The 22,340-nt window shown below is 39.6% G+C and overlaps 1 protein-coding gene across 1 annotated transcript; it reads right to left on the bottom strand.

Moving 5' to 3' along the window:
- Positions 1–1,748: 1,748 nt before the first annotated feature.
- On the bottom strand, positions 1,749–19,578 carry Mmp7 (matrix metallopeptidase 7). The gene is made up of 6 exons (XM_004661907.2): positions 19,414–19,578; positions 15,436–15,662; positions 15,203–15,351; positions 13,030–13,158; positions 10,921–11,082; positions 1,749–2,015 (listed from the first exon to the last, which is right to left on the bottom strand). Exons 1-6 carry the CDS (start codon positions 19,528–19,530, stop codon positions 1,987–1,989), a joined length of 813 nt encoding a protein of 270 aa, XP_004661964.1. The 5' UTR covers positions 19,531–19,578; the 3' UTR covers positions 1,749–1,986.
- Positions 19,579–22,340: the final 2,762 nt, after the last annotated feature.

Below are 22,340 nucleotides of genomic sequence, written 5' to 3'. Positions count from 1 at the left end.
TATATATATATATATATATATATATATATACACACACACACACACACACATATGGAGAGGGGGGGGGCAAACCCAACAGACTGGCTTTTTTTTTTTAATATTTTTTTTTTTTTAATTTTTTAGTTATTTATTTGAGAGCGACAGACACAGAGAGAAAGACAGATAGAGGGAGAGAGAGAATGGGCGCGCCAGGGCTTCCAGCCCCTGCAAACGAACTCCAGATGCGTGCGCCCCCTTGTGCATCTGGCTAACGTGGGACCTGGGGAACCGAGCCTCGAACCAGGGTTCTTAGGCTTCACAGGCAAGCGCTTAACCGCTAAGCCATCTCTCCAGCCCGCTTTTTTTTTTTTATATGGGAGAGCAGAGCAAGAGAGGGAGAATTTGCTGCCAGGGCCTCCAGCCATTGCAATTGAACTCCAGGTGCGTGTGCCACCTTGTGTGCATGTGTGACCTTGTGCACTTGTGTCCCCTTGTGCATCTGGCTTATGTGGGACCTGGAGAGTTGAACATGGGCCCTTAGGCTTTGCAGGCAAGTACCTTAACTGCTAAGCTATCTCTCCAGATCAAATTTTATATTTTATTTTAATTAAAAAATTTAAGTCAAAACCCAAGCTTTGTGATTGTTAGGCAAGCCCTTTGCCACTGTGCTACATCCATTCCCAGAGCTCTCTTTACTGTTTTGTTCTCTTTGAAACAGGGTCTCATATAGCCCAGCATAGCCTCAAATATGCTATGTAGCTGAGGCTGATTTACATTTCCTGATCTTCTTCTTATTCTCCTGCCTCTACATCCTAAGTGTTGGGATTACAGGAGTGCACACCATACCCACATGATTCTTTTTATTTTATTTTGAAGCAGGTTCTCATTAAATTTCCCAGGCTGGCCTTGAACTTGCAATCCTTCTGCATCAGTGTTCTCAGAAGGGTAGACTATAGGCCTGTGCCATCAAGAACAGATCATTATTATTTTGTATGCTTATGTCTGTGTATACATGTGTGTGGGCATGTGTGTGTGCACAGGAGGTCAAAGATTGGCATTGGGTGTCTTACTCAATTGCTCTCCACTTTATTTACTGAGACAATATCTCTCACTTAAAACCTGAGCTAGCCAGTTTGCTCCAGAGATGTCCCAAGCATTGAGGTTACAGGAGGGCTGCTACACCTGCTGGGCATTTACAAAGGTGCTGTGGATCAAAGCTCACCTTTGTGTGACAAGTGCTTTATCCATTGAGATATCTCACCAATGTGTGCGTGTGTGTGCCCATACACACAGAGGTATAGGTTAAAGTCCTCCTGCCAATGCAAATCTTCTGCAACATCTATGGTCTCTCTTGAAAGAATGCTTGGAGAAAGAGAAGATAGGGCAAGACTGATGTTTGGGCTGGTGTGGGTGGTGGAGAGGGGGCCCCTAGAGCAGTAGTGGCAGAAGAGGTGCAGGGCAGGAGCTAGGAGTGGGCAGAGACCATGAGACTGGAAGCCATTGGGAATGGAAAGAACTGGACCTCTCAGAGGACTTAGTGAGAGTCTGGGCCAAAAAGATAAGGGGAAGTTAGTGTAACTTTGGGCTATCTTAACGAATATGAAGAGGGGGCACACCCACCCCTGCTCCATCTGAGGGAGATGGGCCTCAAAACCCCAAAACAGTATGATAGGATTATTTTTGGCTCAGTCTTTGATTTCATTATATAGGATGTATTCCTTTGTCACTGAACATGTACAAGTAACTTAACCATAGAATAACAATTGAAATTCTTTGTGGATGTAATATTTATTGACGTTTGATAACTGAATGTTTACCTGAGGAAAATCATAGATGAGTGAAACCAAGTCATGCTATAAAGGAGTGTCTCCTCAGAGAAACATGCAAAACCCAACCACAATACAAGCGTCAGGCAACTGCTGAATGAAGTACAGGAAGAACCTTTGTTCATTCTAGATGAGGAATACTGATACTGAACCCAACAGATAGATATTTTTCCTGGAGCTTCTATTTCTTCCTTAAATCATTTCTCTTTCCTGTTAAGAAAGACATTAAGAACATTTTGATGTGTTATAAAATGCATAAGAAACAACTAAAGGCTATATAAACACAGAAAATGTCACAATGTCATAGTATCTATATTAAACCGGCTTCTTTTCTTTTTTTCTTTTTTTTTTTTTTTTTTGAGGTAGGGTCTCACTCCAGCTCAGGCTGACCTGGAATTCACTATGTAGTCTCAGGGTGGCCTGGAACTCATGGTGATCCTCCTACCTCTGTTTCCCAAATTCTGGGATTAAAGGTGTGCACCACCATACCTGGCTTTGTTTTTTAATTAATTAATTAATTAATTTTATGAGAGCAAGAGAAAAATACAGAGAGAGAGGCAGATATATATAGAGAGAATGGGCACACCAGAGCCTCTAGCCACTGCAAACAAACTCCAGATGCATGTGCCATCTTGTGCATCTGTGTATACATGGGTACTGGGAAATCAAACCTGGGTCCTTGGGTTTTGCAGGCAAGCACCTTAACTACAGATAATTCTTTCCTGCTCTCTCTCTCTCTCTCTCTCTCTCTTTTTATGCTTGGGAACAATGACATCTAAAGCAAGATTGTATAGAGTGGGTCCTGGGCATGAGATGCCTTTATGTCCTGTCTCTTCTATTTTCCCATCATTGTGACTTTAATCCAGACACTCCTTAGCTTCTTTTAAAACTGTATTATTGGAGGACATCCAGTTAAGATGGTGGTGTAGGTACCGCGCCAAAGCAGCCTGGGGGGGGGGAGGGGAAACAAAACAAAACAAAACCTCAGCAAAATACACACTTTTATTAAAAAGTGAGGTGTATAGGAAATTGAAATGGCAGCGGAGAAGTAGGAGAGATCCAGAGCATCCAGAAACCGCACAGGCCAGCAGAAGCACCTCAATTGTGGCAGGGGTGGCGGCGCACCAGAAAGCCACCAGGCTCGGCTTGAGCTTCAGGAAAAGCCAGGTGAGGGGAGCTTCCACTCACACCCGGGCTCTCCGCAGACTGTAGAAACGTGAAGGGAGAGCGGCAGTGAACAACGGAGGAGCAGATCACAAGGTAGAAGAACACAGGGAACAGTGAGAGAACCAGAGCAGCATTGGCAGCCTCCCCTCCCCTACTGCCAGTGCCCAGCTCCAGCGAACAGAGCAGTGGTCCTGGACCGGCCACGCCAACTTGTACTGATGGCAGGAGCAGAGGTAACTGGGATTACACCAGGGAAGAGTCTCACCTGTTCACAAGCTGACTTGGAACCCTCAACAGATCAGAAATCTTAACTTCCTTGTTGTCAGGATTAACTGTGTGGGTGGGGCACCACACACCCTAAGGGACAGTTAGAGGATTTGGTTGTCATAATACCTACTCCTGGTTAAATACTCTTGAGAGTCTTGAGAGCCACACCTAATGCCTTGAGCTCCTACCCTGAAGTTATATAATCAGATTGTCTGATACATCTAATAATACCTAGCTAACTAGAAAACCCAATCATTAGATAATCCAGGATGTAAAAATATATACATTATATCACAAGAAACACCAGAAATCAAGACAATATAAATCCAGTAAAAAGTATTAATACATCAGAAATGACCTCCAGTGAGAATGAGTTAGAGGAAACGCTTGAGAAAGATTTCAGAAGAATGATTATAAATACGTTCAAAGAAGAAATCAAAGAGGAAATCAAAGGATCAAAGAAAACATAGGACAACAATTTAGTGAAATAAAGAGGTCAAAACTAGACATAAATAAGGAAATAGAAATAATAAAGAAAAATCAGTCAGAATTACTAGCAATGAAGAATACGGTTAATGAAATAAAAAACTCTGTAGAAAATCTCACCAATAGAATGGATGGAGAGGAGAGAATATCTAAGCTAGAAGACCAGATGGCAGATCTAATACAGTCCAACAAAGAGAAAGACAAAGTAATAGAAAAGTGAGAGTGGCAATTTCAAGATATTCAGGACAATATGAAAAGATCAAACATAAGAATTCAGGGCATAGTAGGAGAAGAATTCCACTCCAAAGGCATAGTAGGTGTCTTCAACAAAATCATAGAAGAAAACGTCCCTCAAATTGGGAAAGAGGTGCCAATGCAAATCCAGGAATCCTTTAGAACACCAGCCCAACAAAATCTGGAAAGAAACTCTCCTATGCCATATTATCATCAAACTACCAAACAAACAAACCAAAGAAAAAATATTGAAAGCAGTCAAAGAGAAAAATCAAGTTACCTACAAAGGCAAGCCTATCAGGATCACAGCAGATTACGCAACACAAACTTTAAAAGCTAGAAGGGCATGGAGTGATGTATTCCAAGTCCTGAAAGATAACAACTGTCAACCAAGGTTACTTTATCCTGCAAAATTATCCATTCAAATAGACAGAGAAATAAGGACATTCCATGACAAAAGCAAGCTAAAGGAGTATTTGAAGACAAAACCAGCTCTACAGGAAATACTTGAAAGAATCCTCCATGCTGATGAAAAAGAAAAGCACACATATAAGGAACCGGGGAAAAAACAAACAATACTCAAATACTAGGTAACACAAGAGAGCAAAGGTAAAACCAGAAGAACTACAAAAAATGGCAAAAATGAATACACACCTTTCAATATTATCTCTTAATATCAATGGCCTCAATGCCCCAACCAAAAGGCATAGATTCGCAGACTGGGTTAAAAAGCAGGATCCTTCAATTTGTTGCCTACAAGAAACCCACCTTTCTTCAAAGGATGGACACTATCTTAGGGTGAAAGCTTGGAAAACGGTGTTTCAAGCAAATGGACCTAGAAAACAAGCAGGGTTGCTATTCTAATATCTGACAAGGTAGACTTCAGTCCAACATTAGTTAAGAAACATAAGAAAGGTCACTATATATTGATTAAAGGCACCCTCCATCAGGAAGACATTACAATCCTAAATATATATGCACCTAGCATGGGGGGCTCCCAAATTCATCAAACAAATGCTATTAGAACTAAGGTCACAGATAATACCAAACACAGTGGTAGTGGGTGACTTCAACACCCTACTCTCATCAATTGACAGGTCATCCTGGGAAAAAATAAACAGAGAGGCATCTGGACTAAATGAGGTCATAGAAGGAATGGACCTAACAGATATCTACAGGACATCTCATCCAAATGCTACAGAATATACATTCTTTTCAACAGCACATGGAACATTCTCTAAAATAGACCATATATTAGGACACAAAGCAAATCTTAACAAATTCAGGAAAATTGAAATAATTCCTTGCATTCTATCTGATCACAATGGAATCAAACTACAAATCAATAGCAAGGAAGACTATACAGCATACACAAAATCATGGAAACTAAACAATACACTTCTAAATGATGAATGTGTCAATGAAGAAATCAAGAAGGAAATCAAGCAATTTATAGAGTCAAACGATAATGAGAACACAATATACCAAAATCTCTGAGACACAATGAAGGCAATCCTAAGAGGTAAATTTATAGCTTTAAGTGCCTATATTAAGAAATTAGAAAGATCACAAGTAAATGACCTAATGCTTCACCTTAAAGCCTTGGAAAAAGAAGAACAAGGCAAACCAAAAATCAGTAGATAGGAAGAAATAATAAAGATTAGGGCAGAAACTAATGAAATAGAAACAACAACAAAAAAAAAGCAATCCAAAGTATCAATGAAACAAAGAGTTGGTTCTTTGAAAGGATAAACAAGATTGATAAACCCTTAGCAAATCTGACTAAAAGAAAGACAGAAGAGACACAAACTAATAAAATTAGAGATGAAAAAGGTAACATCAAAACAGATTCTAGAGAAATTCAAAAAATCATAGGGACATACTATAAAAGCATATACTCCACAAAGTATGAAAATCTGAAAGAAATGGATGATTTCCTTGATCTATATGACCTACCTAAATTAAACAAGATGAGATTAATCACTTAAATAGACCTATAACAAGCATGGAGATCTGAACAGTTATCAATAATCTCCCAACTAAAAAAAGCCCAGGCCCAGATGGATTCACTGCTGAATTTTACCAGACCTTTAGGGAAGAACTAATGCCATTGCTTCTTAAATTTTTCCATAAAATAGAAAAAGAAGGAATACTACCAAATTCCTTCTATGAAGGCAGCATCTGATACCAAAATCAGGCAAAGATAGAACAAAAAAAGAAAACTACAGACCAATCTCCCTCACAAACATAGATGCAAAAATTCTCAACAAAATATTGGCAAACAGAATACAAGAATATATCAGAAAGATCATTCACCCTGACCAAGTAGGCTTTATCCCAGAGAAACAGGGATGGTTCAACATACTCAAATCGATAAATGTAATACATTATATAAATGGACTGAAGGACAAAAATCATATGATCATTGCATTAGATGCAGAGAAAGCATTTGACAAAATCCAACATCCCTTCATGATAAAAGTACTGGGAATAGGGGGAACATATCTCAATATAATAAAGGCTATTTATGACAAGCCTACAGCCAATTTATTACTTAATGGGGAAAAATTGGAAGCTTTTCCACTAAAATCAGGAACAAGACAAGGGTGTTCACTGTTCCCACTTTTATTTAATATAGTACTGGAAATGTTAGCCATAGCAATAATGCAAGAGGTACACATAAAAGGGATACAAATTGGAAAGGAAGAGATCAAGTTATCATTATTTGCAGAAGACATGATTCTATATATAAAGGACCCTAAAGACTACCAGCAAACTGTTAGAGCTGATAAACACCTACAGCCATGTAGCAGGATACAAAATAAATACACAGAAATCAGTAGCATTCCTATATGCTAACAACAAACACACAGAGGATGAAATCAGAGAATCATTCCCATTCACAATTGCATCAAAGAAAATAAAGTACCTGGAATAAACCTAACCAAGGAAGTAAAGGGTCTCTACAATGAAAACTATAAAACACTCAAGCGAGAACTTGAAGAAGACAGAAGGAAATGGGAAAACATCCCTTGTTCTGTATCAGAAGAATCAATATTGTGAATATGGCAATCTTACCAAAAGCAATCTACACATTTAATGCGATCCCCATCAAAATTCCAAAGGCATTCTTGACAGAAATAGAAAAAAAAAATCCAAAAATTCATTTGGAATCGCAAAATACCTCGAATATCTAAAATAATACTGAGCAACAAAAATAAGGCTGGTGGTATCACCATACCTGATTTTAACCTATACTACAGAGCCATAGTAACAAAGACAGCGTGGTACTGGCACAAAAGCAGACATGTAGATCAACGGAACAGAATAGAGGACCCAAATATAAGTCCAGGTAGCTATAGCCACCTGATATTCGATAAAAATGCCAAAAATACTCATTGGAGAAAAGACAGCCTTTTCAGCAAATGGTGCTGGGAAAACTGGATATGTATCTGTAGAAGGATGAAAATAGATTCTTCTCTCTCTCTCCATGCACAAGAATTAAATCCAAATGGACTAAAGACCTTAACATCAGACCTGAAACTCAGAAATTGCTAGAGGAAAAAGTAGGGGAAAACCCTTGAACATGTTGGTCTTGGCAAAGACTTTCTGAATACAACCCCAATTGCTCAGGCAATAAAACCTCAGCTTAACCATTGGGACCTCATGAAATTACAAAGATTTTGTACTGCAAAGGACACTGAATAAAGCAAAGAGGCAATCTACAGAATGGAAAAAAAAATCTTTGCCAGCTATATATCTGATAGAGGATTAATATCTAGGATAGACAAAGAACTCAAAAAGTTAAATAATAAGAAGCCAAACAAGCCAATTAAAAAATGGTCTATGGAGCTAAATAAAGAGTTCTCAAAAGAAGAAATACAGATGGCGTATAAGCATCTAAAAAAATGTTCTACATCCCTAGTCATCAGGGAAATGCATATTAAAACTACATTGAGATTCCATCTCACTCCTGTCAGATTGGCTACCATCATGAAAACAAATGATCATAAATGCTGGCGGGGATGTGGAAAAAGAGGAACCCTTCTACACTGTTGGTGGGAATGCAATATGGTCCAGCCATTGTGGAAATCAGTGTGGAGGTTCCTAAGACAGCTAAAAATTGATCTACCAAAACTGCATTATCAATTTGCAAACTGGGGATAATCATGTTTTATCTAATTGTTGGATTAAATGAGTCAATTTGTGTGCAATGTGAACCACTTGGTTGTCATACAATAAACAGCCAATGCATTTGAGATGTTATTATTATTCTTAAAATGCCATTGGGACTCTTGCTTGTGTACACATTTGTGTTTGCATGTGTGTGTGCATGTGGATATGTGTGTGCTTGCATGAGGATATGTGTGTGTTCATGAAGATGTGTGTGTAAATGTGGATATGTGTGTGCTTGCATGTGGATGTATGTTTGCATGCAGATAAGTGTGTGGGCATGTGGATATATATATTTTCTCATTTGCTCAGAACTCACCTCTTGAATATGTATATATATGTATATTCTGATCATATTATTTTTTTCCCCGTTTTGCTGTGCTGGGAATCCAGGACCTCACCCATGCCAAGGAGGTGTTATATTACTTTTTTGATCAATGAGCCCCTAAAATTATAATTAAATTTTATTAAATCTTAATTTCATCTGTCCCCAAGTTTCTTGTTTTTTTCCAACATGGACTAGGGGGTAGCTCTTTATTTTATTTTATTTATTTGAGAGTGTGAGAGAGAAAAAGAGGCATAGAGAGAGAGGGAAAGGTAGGTAGGGAGGGAGAGAGAAAGAGAGAGAGAGAGGAGAGAATGGGCATGCCGGGGCCTCTAGCCTCTGCAAATGAACTCCAGATGCATGTGCCACCTTGTACATCTGTCTTATATGGATCCTGGGAATCGAACCCGAGTCCTTTGGCTTTGCAGGAAAATAACTTAACCGATAAGTCATCTCTTCAGCCCCTTTTTTCTTTTCTTGTTTTTATATTTTAGTTTTAGGGTATAGCTCTTTACCTAATATTTAAATATTTAATGCACTCAACAGTTTTCTTCCTGTTAAATTTAACCTTCTGCTCAGAGCATTAATTCCATGTTTGAATTTAGGTTCTAGAATAGCTATAGAATATTCTAGGAGTTCTGCTGTTCGACATAAGGGGACTATAACTTTCTGTTTTATTGGTGATAATTTCACCAACAGTGTTTTGGATAGCAGCAGTTCTACAGATCAGCTCTTTGGGGGTCTAGCATTTTCCAAAGGGCACTCTCTGAAGTGTTTTGTGTGGTTTCAATAGGCATATCATTTAAATTATTATGATTGAGGGTTGAGGATATGGCTCAGTGGTGGAGCACTTGCCTAGCATGCACAAGGTCATGGGTTCAATCCACAGCACTGCTGGGTGTTAAGGCCCATGCCAGCAGTTGCAACACTTAGGCCAACCTGGTCTGCATAGCAAGTTTGGGCCAGCCAGAGCTTATAGTTAAAACCTGTCTCAAAATTTATAATTTAGGAAAGAGTGAAGTGATGTTTGTTCAGCACTTTTTAATATTGCAAGCATCTGCAATATAGCAGGTAGTGCTTTCCAAGTTATATCTCCATAATATCCAGTTTTGGAAACCAGCTTAGAATTCTAGGGACACAATTTGGGAAATGTTGGTTTATAATAAATTCTAAGTTCAGCCAATAGTATGCATGTATTTTTCCTGTAGAAATCAGTTTGATAACATGTTTTCTATTGTGTGAAAATGTGTCCATTGCTCTTTTAGTCTCTCAAAGACCCTTATGTGATTTTTTTTGTTGTGTTTTTGAGGTAGGGTCTCACTCTAGCCCAGGCTGACCTGGAATTTGCTATGGAGTCTCAGGGTAGCCTCGAACTCATGGCAATACCCTGACCTCTGCCTCCTGAGTGCTGGGATTAAAGGCGTGTGCCACCACGCCCGGCCTCTTATGTGATTTTATACCATGTATTATCATCCATATATGTGTGTGTATGTGTTTATATTTATCTATCATAATCATTATCTATCTATCATCATCATCAATCTACTATCTATCTATCTACCTATTCTCTATCTGTAATTTATCTTGTTGGACAAGTTGGATTGTATTGGTTAAGTTAAGTATGCCATTCTGTATTCTGTTGTCCAGGTTGCTGTAGTGTTTAGAACCATGCAGCCTGACTTAGCAACCCTGTTCAAGCTGTTGAAGCCACAGGCCTTTGGATAATTCCCTTTGCCTCTTTGGATCTTTTTATTTTCTCATCTGTATCATGGATTTTTATCCTTGTTCTATGATCTGTTTCTTAAGTGCTATTTCACAATGGTTTCATCAAATACAAATTAGCATTTATTAAAAGCTTAATTTTGAATTTGACAAAAACAAATAAGTATAGATTGGAGCTTAAAATGTTCCAAAGTTTCATGTCCAACAATTACTAGCAGTTTTTGTTTATGGCTAAGCACTTGCCCTACATGTTTATAAAAACAGGAAAAATTGGGTTACTTTTGATCATGTAGAACAAATCTTTGGGAGTGGGCAGTTATGAACAATGCTGTTCTGTTGCCCACTTCCCTCCTCTGGGGGGGGCTGTCCTAAACTATCTGAATCCAGAAAGGAAGAACATCTTCATAAATCACTATGTGATGCTGTATGACTGAAGCTTAAAGCAGAGAGCTTATCACTTTATATTCACAGTATAAAATAGCATTTTAACTTTCAAGTATATAAGGTTGAATTTTTCACCTAATTTAACTTTTGTTTTGCAGTGCTGAGGATTGAACTCATGTCCTCATGAATGCTAGCTTAGTGTTCTACCACTGAGCCACACTCCAGCCTTCTCCTTAGGCTTTCAGATGCAGCTTCATTGTGGTTTTCCAAGTAATCCCCTAGTTCCCAGCTTTTTTTTTTCAAGCCTATTCTAAGAAGAACACATGAAATTCTCTTATTTATAACCATAGCTATTACCGTATAATCTCTGAATGCCTTTTATATCATCCTCAGCAAGTGAGAAATCTAGCAGGTCTCCATTTCCATAGGTTGGGTACATCACAGCCTCAGGGTCAGATGAATGAGCCAGACCCAGAGAATGGCCAAGTTCATGAGTTGCAGCAACCAAGAAGTTAATTCCTACAACCAAAGAAGTACATGGAGTACATACTACAATAACTATACAAACGTCTGTAATATGTCCTATAATAATAAAAGTGAACGAGATACAAAAATACTCAACTTTTGGTACTAGTTTACTTATGTCTGGCCTTCAAAAATGAGAGAATCAGAATAGAAGAGCTTTTATATAGTCACTGAAAAACTGGAGATTCACCTTGGTCCCTGAGTGAGGTCAATTAAGGTCAGATAGGTTTACTCTAAAGCACCTTCCCAAACAAAGATCTGAATGGAGATCAGAAGAAAGATAAAGGAGAACTGGGAATGGAACCAGAGTTCCAGGGAAGAGTGGTGTGTCTTGCAGGGAGGCAAGGATGAACCAGCCACCTGGAGATTTTGTCTGTTGAGGCTTTTACTGAGGTGAGATGAAAATTGTGTTCTACCCAGGACAATGTGAGCCTTGGGCATGAAAACTGCATTGAGCTTCCAATGCCAACCGAGGAAGAAATAATGACTGCATTTTATCACTGTTGGTTTTAACTGTGGAGTTGGCTGAAGGTGGTTTGTGACCCCAAGCTCAGGATGTGTGTTTGAGATAGGCAATAGCTTACTAAACACATCATTACCATGAGTTTACCTTTTAAACTTGCTGGCTTTGGGTGAGGAAAGTATGGTTAATTGTATTTATTGTCATAAATTTGCTCTTTAGCTTTGTGACCAGTTCAGAGCCCCAAGTTGCTCTCCTGGTTCAGTTTTCATTAAGCTTTGATGGACAGTTTATGGATTGCTTGATGAAATGTCAATGTTTGAAAGTTTTGGCTGCCTCTTTGAGAATTTGCCTCCTACTCCAGTTTCCTCATTGCTTACCCTAACAATATCTTAACTACTTCTGCTTTTGATTGTCTTTTTTTCTTAAAGAAAGGACCTTACTATCTAGTACCTGGAATTTTTTATGTAGCCCCAGTTGGCCTTGAGCTCACAATCCTGCTTCTGCCTCCTGAGCTCTGGGATTTAAGCAAATAAGCATCTTGTATTAATCATCCAGATAGCAACATTCTGCAGTGGAAGACAAGTTTTAAGCATTAAGCCCTAGGATTAAAGCAACTCCACCTCTAATGGAAAAACTCTGGACAAATCAGTTGATGTTTTGTCAGAATAAGTAGAATTTTCAGCATCTGGAAGATGTGTGCTCAATAACTGCTTAAGACTTCCTTACTCTTTCTTTCCTTCCTTTCTTTCTTTTTTCCTACCTCCTTTCCTTCTTCCCTTTCTTCTTACAATTATCTTCTGTTAGGATTATTTATATCAGAGATCTATAATCTCTTAGTTTATAAAGTAATGAACGTGGGTTGAGCCATGAAGTTGATTCTTTTCAAGCAATAGTGAATAACCCTGGAATTGCTTATATCTTACCTATCACAATCTCTGCTCCTCTGTCTTCTCCACCTTTGGTTGATTTCATACATACATATACATACATATATATATACATATATATATATGTATATATATACATATATATATATACACATGCATACATATATGAAACATGAAGAAAGAGCTGTAGTTTATTGAATTATTAATGTGTTCCAAGCATCATGCTTACAACTGTATAGGTATTATCTTATTTAATTTAAACAACAGCTCTTCAGGTGGGTACTGTTAATATTTCCATTCCACAGATGGGAAGACTGAGACTCAGAGAAGTGATATAACTCTCCTAAGGATGCATGATGAGTAATTGATAGAGACACAGCAAGCTGAACCCAGAGCTGCCTGACTCTGGAGCCCAAGCTTCTGTCTTCTGCGTATGGAACATTAGGAATATGTTAAAGGAGATAAAGTATTTATGGCATATGATTCAGTGGTTGACACTTATAGTCTCTCTGATTATTACAAAGTAAATCAATGACCAAATTAAAGTTAGTATAAGTCTGGGTGCAGTAGAAGAAACACAGGCTTCTATACCTAGGCTGCTACCATCAGTCCAGTATTCATCTTTGTCAAAGTGGGCGTCTCCTCCCAGGCCTGGCCCAGGTGCAAAGGCGTGAGCCAGTGTGTTCCCCGGTCCATCAAATGGGTACTGGTCTCCATGGGCTGCAAGAAAATAGGGTGAGTGACCTTAGGGACTGACCTCTGCTGTACACATTTCATCTTTCTGATTCATGTGGTCATGCAAGTTAGAAAGGACTGTCAGGCCACTTAGTTGGCATCACTGGCACCAGCAGCCAGCGCACATGCAGGGTGGTTTGGCTACGTATGTGGTGCAGGTGTATTTCTTTTGTGAACCACTGCTCACCACTGGTAAGCACCACATATCGAAGGAAACGAGACAGGGATCTTAAACACATTGACGACTAGTTTGTGGTGGCAGTTAAAAGTTTCTTACATTTGGGGCTGGAGATATGGCTCAGTGGTTAAAGGTACAAAACCTGATGGTCCAGGTTCATTTCCCCAGGACCCAAGTAAAGTCAGATGCACAAAGTGGCACATGAGTCTGGAGTTTGTTTGCAGTGGCAGGAAGCCCTGGCATGCCAGTTCTTTCTCTCTGTCTCCAAATAAATAAAATATTTAAAAAGTTTGTTAAATTTGGTAACTTTAGGAACTGGGGAGGCAGCTCATTTGGTCAAGTGCTTACCTCACAAGAGTGAGCACTTGGCTTCAATCCTCAGCACTAGCATAAAATGTAATCCCACTGCTGGGGAGGCAGAGACAGTGGAGCCCTGGGGTTTACTGGCTAGTCAGACTAGCCTAACTGGCGAGTTCCAGGTCAATGAGAAATGGACACCAGAGAGCAAACCTTTCCACATGCTCACACATGCACATGCACACTCACATACCTGTGCGCACTTGCACACACATAAACATGTTTACACACACATGACACATGATACACATACATTAAAATATTTGATCATTTTGATTGGCAAAATGGTTAAAGGAAGGAGAATGAACCTGGTCCTGCATGTGCAAATAGCCTGGCTTCCAGTTCTTACAAGCTGAGCTTCTTGCTTGTAAGCACAGTTGATGGCTTCAGAGCAAGCCTCACCCAGGGTATCTTAAAGTGGGACACAGAGCTGCTTATCTTCAGATTGGTGACAAGCCATATCCAGTAATCCAGTTCTTAAAAAACTTGCAGTGCTGTTTATATTATTTTCTTCAGTGACCCTAATACTGTGGGCTTAAGTTCAAATTTCAGCTAAATTCATAGTACCAAGTTGGGCATGGTAGCTCACACCTGTTATGCCAGTACTTGAGAGGCTGAGACAGGTGGATCACCATGAGTCAAGGCTAGCCTGGGCTACATAGTGAGTTCAGGATAACAGACTAGATGGGTCTCAAAAACATTCGTAGTGGCCAGACAGTTCAACATTAAGAGTGATTAAAATTGGCAGTTTGGTTATCTGAATTTGCACCAGTTCATGCGTATGTGTCCTATCTATGCAAGCCTTTTCATATGTACGTTTGCATTTCCTCCTATCTTGTTACATGAAAAGCATTGAAAACAGGCCATAGAGGGTAAACCACTTCTTGGGAATGACTTGAGGTTTTTGAAAGTTGACATTAGATCATTTTAAACTGATAATACATACATACATACATGTTCTGCTATAAGATGATTCTATATTTAATGAGTCATGCTATCAAAAATTATACATGTAATGAATCATGCTATCAAAATGCTTGCAAGATTTTTTCTATGTTAGGGTCAGATGACAAGCACTTGAAGCTTTATAGATTGGATGGGCTCTGTCACAATGATAGCCCATCAAAAGTGGCCATCAGACAAGAGGTAAGTGAAGGAGTGTGGCTATGTGCTGTAAAACAACAAAACTTTGGGTGGGCTGGATTTGTAGGATGGGTCTTAATTTGCCAATTCCTGTGATAAAAAATGGCGATAATTTAACAAACTAGAAAAACCATTGTAATATTGCTATAGATCTCCAGATCTCATCATTTATCTCTATATGAGCCATTCATTTTTGGGAAGCACTGTGGATTAAAACCAGAGCCTCTCATGTGGTAAACAATGCTTCAACACTGAGATCCACTCTAGCCTTTATGAAAGGAGATGAACATGAGTACAAGTTACAGACACATAAAATAGCACTTAGCATTAGTTCACAAGAGCCATCCTTACCTCCTCTCGCAAAGCCAATCATGATGTTTGCAGTTCCAAATCTAACTCTCTTGAAGTCCAGTGGGATCTGCTCGCTCCACATGCTTAAAGCCTTTGCAACTATTTGGTCCACAACAAAGTGTGGTAAGTCTGAAGTATATGACACGATTCTAGTAGCAAACCAGAAAACAATATTTGACTTCTTAGGGAAAGGGTTTGTTGGTTTTGTGAGAATGAGCCATTGCAAAACTTACCGGTAAGTGATGACTCTGGAAGTCCATTTTGGACTGCTTGGGAACAGTGAGTATTCAGCCACATCTGGCACTCCACATCTGGGCTTCTTCATAATTTCTATGGTGTGGGGGTTTAACTCTCCAGTCATAGGCAGGCCAAAGAACTTTTGCATCTCCTTGAGTTTGATTACTAAACTGTTGATATCCTTTGTCTTGGTGTCATGAAAATAAAATCTTTTAAGATAGTGCTGTTGGAACGAGATTGAAGAATTTGTGATTTTTATTGGCTTCTTTTTATTCCAGAAGTCTGCCCACCTTTTGCTTGGAGGTGTGGATTCATACAGTGATTTGAAGAAAGAACAGTTCTGCAGTCACTAAGTGAAATGAGCATATCTGGTGGGCAAAGAATGGAGGATTGGCAATGAAGTACTGGCCTACCATGCCATAAGATGGACAGAAAAAAAAAGTCCCCCAGGTTTTCTTTATTCTCAATAAACAGTTTGAGAAGAAACACACCACCCTCTTTGTAAAGCCTGGATGTGTTTCTAGAGTAGTCAGGAAGCATTGAGGTGTCCTTAAGAGGCATACGAAGGGCTGGGGAGATAGTTCAGTCAGTAAATTGATCACCTCACCGGCATGAGGACCTAAGTTTGATCCTCACATAAAAGAAGCCAGGCATGGTAGTACACTTGCAACCCCAGCACTAGGGAAGCAACAAGCTTCTGGCCTGCAGTCTGGCCAAATAAGGCAACTTCCAGGCCAATGAGAGGGCCTATAGGCCATATATGAAGGACAACAACAAAGGTTGTCTTCTGTACATACCCACATATGTGCACAGACCCACACACTTGTGCACACACACACATGAACATACACAAAAATGACACAGCAACCCCCCTCAGGGCACTGAAGATCTTGTGGGGAGATCTGAGGTTCATTAAGAGCCTGCTGAGATCCAGTCCCATCTATAGCTGAAAGACAACATTTCAGGCTGGGAGATGAGTTTGGGGTCTTTTTTATTTATTTTATGTATTTTTTTTGTTTTATTTTCTCTCAATTTCTATTAACATTTTCCATGATTATAAAAAACATACCATGGTAATACCCTCTCCCCACTTTCCCCTTTGAAATTCCATTCTCCATCATCTCCCCTCCCCATCTCAATCATTCTACTTACATATATACAATACCAACCTATTAAGTACCCTCCTCCCTTCCTTTCTCTTCCCTTTATATCTCCTTTTTAACTTACTGGCCTCTGCTACTGAGAGAGTTCTCAAAGGAAGAAATACGAATGGCATATAAGCATCTAAAAAAATGTTCTACATCAATAGCCATTGGGGTCTTTTTTTTGAGGGGGCAAGGTAGTGGGAGAGTTTGGCCTTTTCACATAGGGTCCCACTTTGTATCCCTGGCTGGCCTTGACTTATTATGTAGATCAGGTTAGCCTAAAATGTGTTCTTCCTGCCTCCCAATTGCAGGATAAGCATGTGCTACAATGCCTGGTGAAGGAGAATGTTAGCTGATTTTTAGTTTAACTACGGAGAACTAGTTGTCTGGGCAAAGAAACCACAGCTTATAACACTCAAATGATGTGTTCCCTTTCTCATACTGAGTTAGCAGCAGAGGTGGCCTTGAATTTCCTGAATCCCAGTTTCTTTTTTCCCCACCCTTTTCACTGCCTACCCGCTTCTTTCCTCTGCTAAGTCCCTAGGTGGCAGAACAAAGCGGATCTCCCCCATTCACAAGTGGGTGCTGAAATTTCCAAGTGCCTGGGATTAAGAACAGGGACCCACCAGTTAGAATATGAAAAAAAAAAAAGCAAATAAAAGTGAATAAACTAGCCAGGCATGGAGGCAGAAGTAGAAGGATCACCATGAGTTCGAGACACATAGTGAATTCCAGGTCAGCCTGAATTAGAGTGCAAAAGACAAAACAACAAAACAAATCAATGAATTAACAATAGCAGAAAATCCCAGAGGCATTTTAAACCACTGACTAGTGGCAAGGAATTACATGTTTATTTTAATTAAACCTTATAACTGCCCTGTCAAGCAAGTGTGACCGAAGAAATATGGCTCAGTGAAGTGCAATAGCCTACTTAAGGTGGCCCTGAAGGAGACTGACCAGATCCCAAGCTATTTCATTAGAAAATATGCCGAGGATTATGTAATGCATGATTATTCATTATTATTGTAGATAATCCCAAATGGGCTCAGTGACTTGTAACAAGTATTAGAGTGCATGGAAATGGTTGTCTGAAAACCTCTCAGGCATATGAATTTTACTAAGCAAACTTATTCCTGTGATCCTCTCTACCTGTCTCCAGTAATTGTGCTTCATTCCATATAACACTGAACTGTTCACCCATGACAATTACGAACAAATTCCTCAGTTGAAAGTAAATCACCTATCTTATTCTTCCCAGATATTTAAATTTCACAAGTACATCATCCAGAAGAAAATATCAGCATTTCTTTCTACTTTTGTAGCCCAGGCTGGTCTTAAACCTGCAATAATCCTCCTGTCTCTACCCCTGCAGTGCTGAGCTTGCAAGCAGGCATCACCACACCTAGCTGCACGCTCTTGAGATGAGCTTCACTGCTTTGTGTTGAGTAAAGGAAGCGAGGCCCACCTAGCTGCCCTCTGCAGAGTACAGTTCCATGCATGCTAAAGGACTAACTCTTTCAAGTGTTTGTCTGGAGAGTTCATTAGGTGGATAAAAACTGCTATAAGAATGTTGTTTTAGAGCCGGGCATGGTGGCACACGCCTTTAATCCCAGCACTTGGGAGGCAGAGGTAGGAGGATCACCATGAGTTTGAGGCCACCCTGAGACTCCATAGTGAATTCCAGGTCAGCCTGGGCTAGAGTGAGATCCTAGCTCGAAAAACAAAAAACAAAACAAAACAAAAAGTTGTTTTAGGGAAAATCAGTTAAATATTAGTTATTTCATATGGATCAATCCAGTTTGTTATTAGAACTTTATAAAAGTCTGAGCAAATGTGAAGGAAAATTTTTTATGCCTAAAGATTAAGTTTATAAACAATTCTTTTTTGTTTTATTTGGCTTTTTGTTTTTCGAGGTAGGGCCTCACTCTATCTCAGGCTGACCTGGAATTCACTATGGAGTCTCAGGGTGGCCTTGAACTCATGGTGATCCCCCTAGCTCTGCCTCCTGAGGACTGGGATTAAAGGCGTGTACCATCACACCCAGCTCAAAAATATGACTTTTGAGATGGAAAGACTTGTCCTTGATTCCTCTCTCTACTGGTAACAAAAATGCAACTCAGCTTGATTTTGATTTCTTTTTCTCACACTAGAGCTAGTGATTAAATGTGGAATTATACAGAAATATTTTATAAAGTGTAGTTGCTGCAAACTGCTAGCTGGTATTATCATGGTCCTTATTTGCTAGGATGATCTTGTAAGGTAGTACATATATAGCATTATACACCCATTGTCACTGAGAAAGCATATCCAGAACTTGGACTGTCACCATTGGCTTCCGGCAGTGACACCTTTCTACCCAGGTTTTCTGACCACGTAGCTTCCCACTACAAGCAACCTTCATCTTTAGAGGCAGCGTCATCTTGTGCACTTCATGGGAATAGTTCCAAGTTACAACAATAATAACTCAGTTTTCTGAGCATGAACAGTGCTTCAGGTTCTATAGTAAATGTTTTGTAGCAGTCCTATTTTGTCATATCACTATTATAATTCTCCTGCTCCTGAATTGGAAAACTGAAGATCAGAGAAGTTTAACGCCATTCTAAATCCCCGTAGAGAGTGACTAGAAATGCAAACCCAGTTTGGACAGGTTCTCAAGCCAGCCCTGAATGTCTACTCAATCCAAACATACTGCCTTTATACTTAGAAACATTACCCACCAAGGGATTAATTTCAGTGCCAACCTAGAGGGACAAATAAGTAAAAAAACACACCTCTAATGCAGATGGATGGTGAGATCCCGGAGCCCCAGGGGATCACAGCTAGACATACCTGAGCCTGGTCCCACTGAAGCTCACTCACGCTTTTGGCCTCCTCGGGCAGCGGCAGGGCCAGGTGGCCTGGCAGCAGACACACAGCCCACAGCAGGGTGAGCCGCGGAGCTGCCATCAGGACACAATTGTTCTCTAAGACCTACGGTTTGTTTGATTTTTTCTGAGGAGGCTGGAGAAATTTATATAGCTTCTGGGACCTGAATGTGGAAATAGGTGACTCATTCAAGTGTTTTATTTCTTTTTAGAAAGTATGTGTTAGTATGTGTTATTTTTCATTAACGACAATAAGGAAGTATTGTGCCCCTATATTCGCAGGAGGAAAACATCATATTTATCTTTCAGAGGATTTTTTTTTTCTTCTTGCCTTTTGAATCCACAAGAAAATTCCTTCTCTTTGCTGGAGTCAAGTTATGGCTCACACAAGTCTTCTCAGTTAAAGACATTTGGGGCACATGACTTAGGATATCACTGTATCTGCATCTTAAAGGGAGTTTTCTAAAATTTTGAAATGTATGGGAAAGTGTGAAAAATCACAACTATTATTTTTAAGCAAATACTGTAACAGTCACTGAAGTTTACAAATAGAATGTCATGCCTGGGGTGCTGGTGCATATTTGTAATCCAACTGCTTGGGGGACTATAGAGGCAGGGTTGCAAGTCTGAGGCCAGCTTGAACTACATAGTGAAGTGTTGTCAAAAAAGAAGAAGAAGAAGAATAAATAAAGGAAGAAAAGGAAAAAAGAAAGAGAGAGAGAGAGAGAGAGAGAGAGAGAGAGAGAGAGAGAGAAAGAAACAATATTGCTAGGCTTCCTACAGATGGAGATACTGTGTAGTGGTAGTGTACATCTGAGCTCCATTCTGTTGCCTTCTAAGTACCTTAGCCAAACTGGGAATTCTCTTCTGCAAGTGTCCTTTCAATTACATCACATTTTTTTTTTTTTTTTTTTTTGAGGTAGGATCTAATTCTAGTCCAGGCTGACCTGGAATTCACTATGTAGTCTCAGGATGGCCTTGAAGTCATGATGATCCTCCTATTTCTGCATGCAAGGATTAGAGGCATGTGCCACCATGCCCAGAAGATCACTTCTTTTTTTAATGGTTCCACTACTTTTAATTTTCTTGGATTACATGGAAAAGAAAACCGCCCCCCCCCAAAAAAAAAGAAAAGAAAGAAATCAAGCATGAGTTTGATGCATTGGTTCTTGTTATCTTGCTCTGTATTCTGTAGATAATGGATTTTCCCAAGGCTAGATCTTCAACTTTTTCCAATCTTTATCCTCTTCACCCAATCTTTTCCTTCCAGTCATGCTGTCTCCAACCATGAGGTTATGTGAGATATCCACTGATTTTTATCAAAAGGCATTATCTCAGAGAATAAGATAAGACACAGACAGAGAGAAAATATTTGTAAAAGATGCATCTGATAAAAGACTATTGTCTAAATTACACACTGTACTCTGAAAACTTAATAAGAACACAAGTCATCTTACTAAAAAAAAAAACAAAAAAAAACAAAACTGAACCAGTGACCTTAACATGTACTTCACGAAAGAAGATAAAGAAGTAATTATATGAAGAGATGCTCCACATCATATACCAGCAGAGAAATGTGAATTAAAGTAACAAACCTATTAAAAAAAAACCCAACACCAGGGCTGGAGGGATGGCCTAGCCGTTAAGGCATTTGCCTGCAAAGCTAAAGGACCCAGGACCTACGTTAGCCACATGCACAAGGGGACACACGTGTCTGGAGTGTGTTTTCAGTGGCTGGAGGCCCTGGTGTGCCCATTCTCTCTTTCTCCTTCTTTCTCTGTCAAAGAAATAAATAAATAAAGCAAAATATTAAACAAAAAAGACCCAGAACACTGACAATACCCAAGGAGGCAATGTAAAGGGTCCAACCACCTTGGAAGATAGTTTGGCACTTTCTTATGAAACTAACCATCCTCTTTCCATATATTCCAGCAACTATACTTCCTATTTACACAAGGAAATGAAAGCTTATGCCCACATGAAAACCTGCAAGTGTGTTTATTAGCATCTTGTTCGTAATCCCCAAAGCTAGGAGGTGACTGAGCTATCTTTCAGTGGATGAATGGTTAAATAAATTGTGGCAATCTAGACAATGACTATCATTCAGCCTTAAATGTGAATGAGCTAGCAAGCCATGGAAAGATATGGGAGAACCTAAAATGAGTGCTACTCAGTGAAGCCAGTAGGGAAAAGACTAAATATCGTGTTATTCCAGTTATATTGCATTCCAGGAATTACATGATCTTGAAGGCAATAAAAAGATCAATGGCTGCAGAGGTGGGTTGTGTGTGTGAGTAGAGAGGAACAGGTAGGTAATAAAGGATTCTTAAGGCAGTGAAGTATTCCATATGATATTGTAATGGTGGATATATGCCATTCTTCATTTACCCAACGCTATAGAGCATTCAATACCAAGAGTATTGCAAATGCAAGCTGTGGGTAGGGAAGAGAAGAACACGAAGGGAGAGGAGAGTGCTGCTGGTGGTATGGCTGCTATGGGGGAAACCAACTGCTCTCTAATTAGACTGGAGGCCTGGAAACCTAATCAAAAGCCTATGGCAGGGGAGGTCATGAGCCTGAGGGGTGTAAAGCCTGCTCTTGTCTGGTTAAATGCATATATTATGCTCACCAAACTGCCCAGTAAGCACTATACTTGATGTTCATATTCATATATTAATTCTACTCTCACTTTTGGTTAGAGAAGCATCTCTTTTCAGATGGCAGTGACCACTGGGATGTCCCAAAAGGCAACATAGTGTTGAGAAGTGACAGAGGAGTGCTCAGCATTGAAACATCTCTATCACACCATCCAAGGCTCAAGGTCCATTGCAGAAAATGTGGAGGAAAGAATGTAAGAGTCAAAGGAAGGGTACAATTCCTTACAATGAAACT

The sequence above is a fragment of the Jaculus jaculus genome, chromosome 3 (genome assembly GCF_020740685.1).
Source record: "Jaculus jaculus isolate mJacJac1 chromosome 3, mJacJac1.mat.Y.cur, whole genome shotgun sequence".
Classification (NCBI taxonomy): Eukaryota; Metazoa; Chordata; class Mammalia; order Rodentia; family Dipodidae; genus Jaculus; species Jaculus jaculus.
This window is presented reverse-complemented; position numbering and strand designations above follow the sequence as displayed.

Excerpts from the sequence above, each read along its gene's own strand:
- Mmp7 (XM_004661907.2), bottom strand. The coding sequence starts at position 19,530 with ATGGCAGCTCCGCGGCTCACCCTGCTGTGGGCTGTGTGTCTGCTGCCA. Across the intron at positions 15,663-19,413 it reads TTCAGTGGGACCAGGCTCAG|CACTATCTTAAAAGATTTTA; the intron begins GTATGTCTAGCT and ends TCGTTCCAACAG. Across the intron at positions 11,083-13,029 it reads GACTGATGGTAGCAGCCTAG|GAATTAACTTCTTGGTTGCT; the intron begins GTATAGAAGCCT and ends CTTTGGTTGTAG.